We start from the raw sequence: 9892 nt of genomic DNA on the forward strand, positions 1-9892 counted from the left end.
TTTGATTATAATCTCCTTGGCTAAGAATATTTTTTTTAATATTTTGAATGACTATTTATGAATAACTAAAATACTCCCTATATGTAACAAAATTTTTGATGCTCTATTTTATAATTAGTCTTTAATGTCTCTTATCTAGTCTTATATTTGTTCTAATATCTTTTACTGATTACAGATCTACAGCTTAGTGCAATAAAAATGTATATTACTAGAGCAAAAAAAATGATTTTAAAATGCTCTTTCCTAAACATTTGTATCTTTTTCTCAACCATACTATTGTTAGTGAAAATTTAGGTAATAGATATCATCTTTAGCTAAGTACTAAATGCTTTGGTACTGAATATTAGCAATAGCTAGCTAATACAATATTAAATAGCCAATGGAATATCACCTAGCTCATTCTATATTATATAAATGCATGTATTCGTTATTTTCCTGATGTTTCTGTGGAGCTCTTACAGTGGTAGAACTAGTGTGCTCCCTTGATAAACAGTTTTCTTTAGAAAAAGTAAAAAGTAGGTGAAAAGTGACATTAAAATATAATGATTCTGCTACATAATTGTTAAGACTGGCTGAAAGTATAATTACTACTAATGTTATCAAGGGGAGAAAAATCCTACATCTGCCCCACATCTTGTTTCTAGCTTCAAAGAAGCAAATACCTCTTTATTTGCCTCATATTATGCATCAGCACATTACTTTAATCTCTGTTATAAACAGTAAGACAAGTAGAAAACATTAGAAACACATATATTAAAAACTGTCACCACAGATCTTATCACCTTCATTTCTAGCAAATCAACATAAGACAGTTACTAATAAAAGTACTGTTCTTACAGATGGGCAATAATTGTCAATCTAAATTTTTTCCATGATAACCAATTTTTATATACATAAATGTCCCCATTTCCCTTTTAAGAAATAATTTGTATAACTAAAATAACCATGTCACACTAGTTATTATAATCTAATTTCCAAGTCCAAAATGATTCAAGATCATCAAGCAAAAAAGAAATGTCATTGCTAAATACTGTCCTACCGTTGTTTCCAAAATTCTAATATTATTTGATGAGAAGTTTCAATAGACTGCATACATTTATTTGCAAAATTCACTGCTGAGATGAAGACTAAAAAAATCTAAAGGATGAAAAGTTTCAAAGTATAAATATTATCTTTCAACATATAATAAAAAAATGTCACAAAGAAAATCAATTGAAGACTTGGAGAAATGACAATACAATTTCACCAAAATACAGACACATTGTAAAATGTGTGCATGGGTAGACAACACTTTCAACCACCTTTGTAAAATAGATAAAATACTCAGAATCACTATTATGAAGTATGCCAAAGATATTTTATAAAACACACCCTCTGCCTTTAAGAGAGCCAAATTATAACTCATAAAATCACAGTATTAAGGGTGGCCTCTTAATTCAATTTTCTTAAGTATGAAATCATAGTACTTCAGTTCAATAAAGAAAAACTCTACATAGTAAAACTAAAAAACGTGAAGTTCTAAAAGACACAAAATACACAATATAGCCTTATTTTTGTAGTTTTTTTTCCTTACACAAAATCACATGGAATATCAAGACCATAAATATTAAGCTGTCTGTAATAAAGTCCCCTAATTGCAGACTAAGGGCTGGTGCTCTTTCCTCTGATTCTTGTTTCCAGGCTCCATCATAGAAAAGACAATAACTTTTCAAGTAAAAACATCAGTTATTTCTGACTTCAAATATCCATTTTATCAGCACATCCAATTGTCCTCCATTACCACTTCTCCCAAATCGGTCATATTCCTTTTTGTTCCTTTAGTTACATCCTTATTCTTGACCCTAGACCTTTCCCCCTAAACTACTGTACCTCATTTTCATGAGACAGCTTCTCCAGATTACCTATAATTCCACTGCCAAAGTTATCTTCTCTCCTTGACATTTTGCCTATGCCACCCACCTATTCCACCTAAGCTTTTCAAGGTCTTTGAGTTACATTTTTATTCTGCTCAAGAGCTTCATCCTCACAAACATATTCATTTATAACTTTGCCACTGACTTTCAACTCCCCTTTAAAATGCCAGTTTCTGGGGCACCTGGGTGGCTCAGTCGTTGGGCGTCTGCCTTCCGCTCAGGTCCTGATCCCAGGGTCCTGGGATAGAGCACTACATCGGGCTCCCTGCTCCTCCCTCTCCCACTCCCCCTGCTTGTGTTCCCTCTCTCGCTGTGTCTCTCTCTGTCAAATAAATAAATAAAATCTTAAATAAAATAAAATGCCAGTTTCTTCTTACCTTTGGTAAATGAACCAAATTCTCCCTTCAGGTAGTTAGTTATATTTGCTCCTAATCCATCCTGCAATGGAATTCCTTTTACATTTAGCCCTCAAATACACAGGTAATTTTATTTAAACAATTGTAGCACAATAATTACATACATTGTTTCTTTAGTTGTTTGCATATCGATGCTATCCCTATTGGACTGTATGGATAGAGATAAGGGCTGTATCTATCAAAGCATTCTGTGTATGCATCTACTGTGTTACTTGACCCAGGTAAGATGATTCACTAAATAAAACTACTAGGGAAAGCTTAAACGAACTATATATATATATACATATATGATTGTTTTTTAATCGCTATGGCTTAACTTTAAAACAGCTTTGACCTTTCGTTTCCATGGACAGCTGAAATACTCTGATTTCTATAAAGCTTCACTATTACTACTCCATTAATTTTCAAAACCGGCTGGAATTTAAAGTGCAAGTTGAAGGCTGATATAGGCTATACATTTTTACACCCCGCGATTAGATTCTTTGAAAATCAGCAATGTCAACTCTAAGAATTCTGATACAACTGAATATTCACACAAAGCAACAGTTTCAGCACCAAAAGAAGAGAACAGCGTATCATTTGGGGGGGAGGGGGTGTTCCCGTCCCTGCAACTGGTTTAGACTAGTTTCTCTATCCCAGAGGCTTTTGATTAGGAAAATTCAATAAATCACCATTAACTGGAAAGCATACCAGGGCAAGGCAACCCTTTTACTTAAAAGAGAGGAAGGGGTGCCATGGGTATCTCCTTTTCATAAAACTCAGTAGCCAAATTAGGCTTAGCACTCAGTATCTACCGACAGAGATTTTTTTCCTAATAAAAGCAAGAATCATTCAATTTAGTCCCTTCCCGAGCACCGTCTCAACCTGTCAGATTTGACAAGAGAAAAAAAATTAAGAAGTGAGGGGCGGGGGACGGGGGAGACACAAGGATTCCCGTCTACATCTCTTCTTTTTCCGAAATCACATCCGTGTGTCTTGGATTTCCTTCACTCCAAACTAAGCCCTCAGATTTCAAATATAGTTCTTTAACCCCCATCTCGCCAATGAATTACACATAAACCTTGCCAATTACAGAACCACAGCAGAAACCCCTACAAATTGGCTTGCTATTCATCTCGGAAGTCATGCCCTGCAGCAACTGCCTATCGCCGAACTGAGGGATATTACCCAAATACAACGCAACGGAATCAGACATGCAGAGCACACACAGCTTCTGCGAGGGAGGGAAACGAGACCCAGGAAAGTGCGCTCCTCACACGCCTTGGGACCACCCGGAGGAGGGGGGTTCCCAGAAGGGAGGAGGACAGAGGAGCCCAAGTCGGAGAATCCTACCTTTTCAAGTAAAAAGCCCCAGCCACAGGGTGCAACCCGTCCCTCTAAGAAAAGGAAGAGGAGGGCAGAGGCCCCTTTGCTCGGACAAGCGGAATGCAGACACTTTCCGAGGTCTGGGTGCAAGTGATCCCCCATCTCTCGGGAGAGATAAGGGGTGTCCCTTGGGTGACTGAGGGGATGCCCCGCTGGCGAGGGGCAGCCTAAGGCAGAGCAGAGTTTCGCCAGATATCCGCCCGTGTCGGGTTCGGCCGGTGCCCAGGGCAAGCAAAGCTAGACCGGCGCGGGGCCGCCGGCGTAGGGGGGGAAGGGACGGAGGGGGTGGAAATGGGAATCCCCCCTCTCTGAGATGAGCATTAGCGGAGGAAGCGCGCCGGCCAGTCAGAGCGGCGTGCTTCTGGATGCGGAGCCGGGATCCCGCCGCCTGCACCGGCATCAAGGAGCCCCGCAGCGCCCGCCGCACGGCCCCTCAGTCCCCCGGGGCCAGGGACTTCGGCTGCGAAGGTACTGAGGCCTGACATCCCACCGGCCGGCTCCAGCTCCCGGGGGGCCGCAGGAACACCCCAACCTCCGTCAGCTCTCAGCGGTTGTAAAACGCACCCCCCCGTCCCCCTCCTCAGCCTTCCCTCCTCCCGAGGCCGCAGAGAAGAGTCACCATAGGCGAGAAGCCTGAGATTAGTCGGGCACAGCGGCCGCGGCGGTCCCGGACCTCCTTTCCCGGTTACCTGTGAGGACTCCGACACGGATTTGATGGTCGTGGTTAGTGAGGATCATTCCCTCGGTCGCCATGTTTCCCAGCGCAGTCACCGCACTGACAGGAGCCGGGAGAAGCCGGAGCGCGGAGCGCGCGGGCCGGGAGCGCGCTCGCCTCGGAGAGCGCGAGAGCGAGAGCGTCCGGAGAGCTCGCAGCGACCGGAGGAGGGGGAGGCGGCCAGGCTTTCCGCGGCCTGCGCGGGGTAGAGGCCGGGCCCGGAGTGCGCGAGTCCGCTGAGGGGGGGGGGGGAAGGCGGAGTTAGGGCGCGCGACCCCGAGTCCAGGTCGGAGGCAGCTAGCAGCGGGTGGGGGCCGCGGGGGGAGAGCGCGCGGAGGCGTCTGAGTGAGGCCGTTGAGACCCAGATCGCTCTGAGAAGCCCGAGACCCAGACCGGCTAGACAGCAGGAGAGTGAAGGGAAAGGAGTGCACCCGCTCGGACGGTGGAGGGGGCGGACTCGGGGACAGGGGCGGAGCTACACCGCGAGGCGTGGAACTCGTGGAGAGTGAGGGGAGGTGTGAGAGCCCGGCTGCGGAGTACTGGAAGCGGGAAGGAGGCGGCACAGCCCGAAAAGCGCCGGGGAACGCTCTTAGGCGCGCGAGTAGCGCCGGATTGGCTGGAGAACGCGAAGCGGGTGCCCGCGAGACACGAACGCAGTCTCGACCGGGCCTCAGACAGAAGCAATCCCCTGCCGAGCCAGCGCCTCGTCGTTAGAGCCTTGGGGCAGGTCTCGGGGCCGCTGAGCAGCTCTCCAAAGGGGACGAGGAAAGGACTCCGCATGCGGGGGCCTCTCCTCGAAGCCCTGGGGCGCGGCCAGCCGACCCACTGAAAGCGCCAGGGCATCTGGAAGTGGCTTAGAAAGCTACATGGTGGCAGAACAGTGGCCGCTACAACCGGGACCCCGCCGTGGGTGAAGGAGGAGTTAGTCTGTCCCACCTCACCTTCCCGCTCGCTTCCTCAGTCGGCTCGCCCGGCGGGAGGATATCCGCTTCCCCTGTGCTTTAGGATCCCATCTCCCAAGTCGCTACCCACATGACGATCCTCACAGGCGAAGCAGAGCATCTTGAATGGGGATACCTGGCTTTTCTCCCTCCCGCTGCCCCCTGGTTTCGTGGCCTTACGCTTCATCACCACGGTCTCTGCTTCTAGATGAAAAGCACCAGTCTTAGAGAACGATTAGAACGTGTTCCTCTCCCCTGAACCATGATCGAAAAATTGGAAGTAGGAACTCAGGCCGTGACAATTGAGTTTCATTCCAGTATTTGTGAGATGTGAGATTACCATGAAAATAGCTTTTGTTGCCACTTATTTTCATGTATCTTTCAAAAATGTCTTATTAATCACCTGTGGCTATTTCACATCGGTTCCTTAGTTCCTTTCTTCCCAGTCCTTTCAACTTCTGAATTAAAAAATAATAATACACACAGATTTTTTTTTCCTTCTGTTCTCGGTCATGGTAAATCTGGGAAGCGTAAGAATGAAAAGCAGTGTCAAACATGTATAATCGTTTGTACACAAAATCTCAGTTAATTTGGTGGTTATGTTTTTTATTGTGCCATGAGAACATGGATCTGTCCTCTAACTTAAAATTCATGTCGTTATGTATTTCATTTTAAATAATGGGAGTACAGGGGTATCTGGGTGGCTCAGTCCTTGAGTGTCTGCCTTCGGCTCAGGTCATGATCCCAGGGTCCTGGGATGGAGCCCCGCATCAGGCTCCCTGCTCAGCGGGGAGTCTGCTTCTCCTGCCCCACTCCCCCTGCTTGTGTTCCCTCTGTCGCTGTCTCTCTCAATGTCAAATAAATAAAATATTAAAAAATAATAGTAATGGGAGTACAAAGGAGATGATGGATGAAATTGAGGTGAGATTTTAAAAAAAATAGTAAAATTTCTTTTGAGTGTGTGTATTGCTAGTATTTTTGACAGTAGATTAAAAAATTGAAGCCAGATCATAAAGCCATTTCCTTTAATAATCTATCACCATACAACCTGGTGACCAACAGATTCTTAACTAGTTTCATGAGAGGGATATATATAAGTGAAAGTATGTCCAAGAAAATGGTTTATCTCAAACTAAAGATGAAGAGCAAATAGTTGGTTACATTACTACCTTTTCAATTTATATTACCTACAGCACCCTCAAATTGAAATGATTTTAAAATGCCTTGAAGTTTTAGAGAGATAAATTCTAAACCTGGCTACTAATAGGTTCTATAACATTAAACTAAGTTGGGGTTTTTTAAGGTTGCAGACTAAATAAGCACCCTTTAAGTAAAGTGGTTGTCTGAATAAGCACCCTCTCAACTTAGAATATTCTATAATTATTCATGGAAAGAAACTGGTATTTTGTTTCACAATAAATAACAGAAAACAAGGGACTTTAGACAAACCGGAAGAGACTCTTTAACTACAGGAAACAAACCGAAGTTTGCTGGAGGGGAGGCCCATGGGGGGATGGGGTAACGGAGATGGAGGGTGAGGGGGGCACTTGATGTAATGAGCATAGGGGTTATATGCAACTGATGAGTCACTAAATTACCTCTGAAACTAATAACACACTACATGTTAATTAAATTGAGTTTAAATTTTTAAAAAGGTAAAAAATAAAATTTTAAATAAAACAAGGGACTTTCTATGTAAAAGTAATAATGGTGAAATTTAATTGGGAAAGGTGAGAATTAACCCTAAAGTATATGGAGGTTTGTTTGCTAAAACTACTAAAATTGCTGAAAAAAGTAATTACTAGAACTAAGCTGAACAACTATTAATATGTGCTTGTTTTCCAACAATTTTCCTCAAGTGTATTCATCTCTATTGAATTTAGCAAGCTGTAACAAAATTTGCCCAAGAAAAACTCAGTGACCTTACTGTCTAATGTGACTTTTCTTTTACTGCTGGTTATTGAGTGAATATTGCAGTATGCACATGTTTTTTTCCTCCTGTTTTATAGTATGAATTTTCTTCAAAATTCATCCTGTAATCAAACATTATAACAGAAAATTTTTCAAACCAAGGTAGGAAGAGAGTAGCATTCCTGAATATTGACAGATGTCTCAGGAATATACTGAGGGAAAGGGGAAAACAAGAAATGAAAAAGAGTTTGTACGTAAAGAATTAGCAGTGCCCAGGGTTTTACTCTCTCTATTCTTAAGGTTTTAATGAAAACGACAGGAGTTTACATTAACTAAAAATTAACGCAAAAGATAGGTAAACATCTGGCTTTTATAATGATTTTCATTATGAAGATGAAAGTTTATCAGTAGAAATGAATTAGTGTAAAGGTTGAAATTTTTCTAATAATAGTGTGTTTACACTTAGCCCTCCTAGTACTTTAGTTTTCCTGTGGTTAATTACAATTTCAGTTATAAGGTAAAAGCTTACTGGCTTTCTGGGGTCAGACTCTCCTCATTGACATTGGATGTGAGCAAGAACAAATTTGGCAATAAATTATTCCTCCTCTAAGGCTTATTCCATTCTTGCCTCTTTCCTGATAGACTAACAGCCACAATTAAAAGTCAGTTAAAAATGACTTTGAATATATTTAATGCCATTGAATGGTTAAAATAGTAAATTTTGTTACGTGTATTCAGCACAACAACAAAAATGGGTGCAAGGTGAAACTGTGGTTGATTTTAACCTATTATTTTCCCCAAAGGAAGCTTGATTATACTCAAGATGAATTTTAGATTGGCTGAGTTAGGCAATGTATTAGTCCCTAGGGCTGCCATAACTATCACAAACTGGGTGCCTTAAAACAACAGAAATTTATTCTCTCAAAGTTCTGGAGCCCAGAAGTCTAAAATTAAGCTGTCAGTAAAGCCATGCTCCCTCTGAAGGATCTAAGAATCCTCTGAAGAGGATTCTTCCCTGCCTCTTTCTAGCTTCTAGTGGTTACTGGCAATCCTTAGCATTCCATGGCTTGTAGCTGCATCACTCCAATCTTTGCTTCCATCACCACATGGCCTTGTCTATATGTACTTTCACTTGCACTTCTTATAAGGATATCAATCATTCAATTTAGGGCCCACTTATAATCCAGTATGATCCCAGTTTAACAAATTATATCTACAAAAACCCTATTTCCAAATAAGTAACATTCCGAGATTCTGAGTGAATGTGAAATTTGGGAGCGGGGTGGTGGGGGCGGGGCGGGGGAGACACTGTTCAAGCCAGTACAGGCAATGACAAAGGTTCAAAGATTTCTTTAAAAGCTAGGATTTAGAAATTAGACACATGCTTTTATTTTATTTTATTTTATTATGTTAATCACCATACATTACATCATTAGTTTTTGATGTAGTGTTCCACGATTCATTGTTTGCGTGTAACACCCAGTGCTCCATTCAATACAGGCCCTCTTTAATACTCATCACCAGGCTAACCCATCCCCACACCCCCCCAGAACCCTCAGTTTTTTTCTGAGTCCATAGTCTCTCATGGTTCGTCTCCCCCTCCGATTTCCCCCCCTTCATTTTTCCCTTCCTACTATCTTCTTCTTCTTCTTCTTCTTCTTTTCTTCTTCTTCTTCTTCTTCTTCTTCTTCTTCTTCTTCTTCTTCTTCTTCTTCTTCTTCTCCTTCTTTTCTTTTAAACACATAATGTATTATTTGTTTCAGAGGTACAGGTAGACACATTCTTAGAGAAAACACAGCTCTATAGTAGAGAATACTGGGGAAGTTTTTAATATTTGAACCAAATGGCCTAATGCTTTTCCCCACAAAAGCAGTTTCCGAAATTAGAATTTTTCAAAGTCTGGTGAGATAAATTTACACATTCCTACTAATGAAACTGACATTTTGCTGTTAGTTTTCATGCCTTTGTTGTCTTTTAATGAAGCTGAGCCACCACAGTTGTCCACGGAATTTGATGGCACTTATTTGAGAATAATTAGGACAATGTTTTCCAATGTCTGCCATGTTTATAAAAATAAATTTGAACTTTTCTTTGGGCTTTTGATATTATATTTTTGCTGCCCAGATTTCTGCTTGAATAATTTTGTGCCCTGGTCCTTTGTATTTTTCTCACCCTTGTTCTCTTCGTCTGAGGTCCCCAGCTGGAAATCCAGATGTATGAGAACATTTTGATTACAAGCGACTGATCCTAGCTTACACCAAAAGGCTCATGCAGCTATGAATTCCAGACATGTATATAGCTTCAGGGTTGGCTAGATTCAGGATCTGAAACCACGCCATCAAAATCTTTCAGCTATGCTTTCTCCTTTGTTGTCTTACTTCTCATATTGATTCTCCCTACCTGGTGGCAAAGTTGGTATTGTCTTCTCTAAGCAATAATTTAGATCAGTAGTTTTCAAGCTTGTCTGGGGATACCTGGAGACCCCAAGACCTTTTCTTGAGGGTCTTCAAGGTCAGAAATATTTTCATACCAATACTAAGGCATTATTTGTCTTTCCACTCTCATTTTCTCATTAGATATGGTGGAATTTTTCCAGAGGCTAAATTATATATAATGATATCATCACTCTGA

At 41.9% G+C, this 9892-nt stretch overlaps 1 protein-coding gene across 3 annotated transcripts in view; it reads right to left on the minus strand.

The window, feature by feature from the left end:
* GPHN (gephyrin) overlaps window positions 1-4897 on the minus strand; it is a 626989-nt gene extending 622092 nt beyond the window's left edge. For 2 of the 3 annotated variants that reach the window (XM_028101105.2, XM_028101100.2), the window contains exon 1: window positions 4384-4672. In XM_028101105.2, coding sequence (XP_027956906.1) covers window positions 4384-4447 — 64 coding nt within the window. In that variant the 5' untranslated portion in view covers window positions 4448-4672. Of the gene's footprint in view, window positions 1-4383 lie in introns of all 3 variants that reach the window. The other variant, XM_028101094.2, reaches the window with a different exon arrangement.
* Between the last annotated feature and the right edge of the window lie 4995 nt (window positions 4898-9892).

Source organism: Eumetopias jubatus, unplaced genomic scaffold (assembly GCF_037043125.1).
Source record: "Eumetopias jubatus isolate StellerSeaLion01/CBP00866 unplaced genomic scaffold, mEumJub1_p1.0 scaffold_7, whole genome shotgun sequence".
NCBI lineage: Eukaryota > Metazoa > Chordata > Mammalia > Carnivora > Otariidae > Eumetopias > Eumetopias jubatus.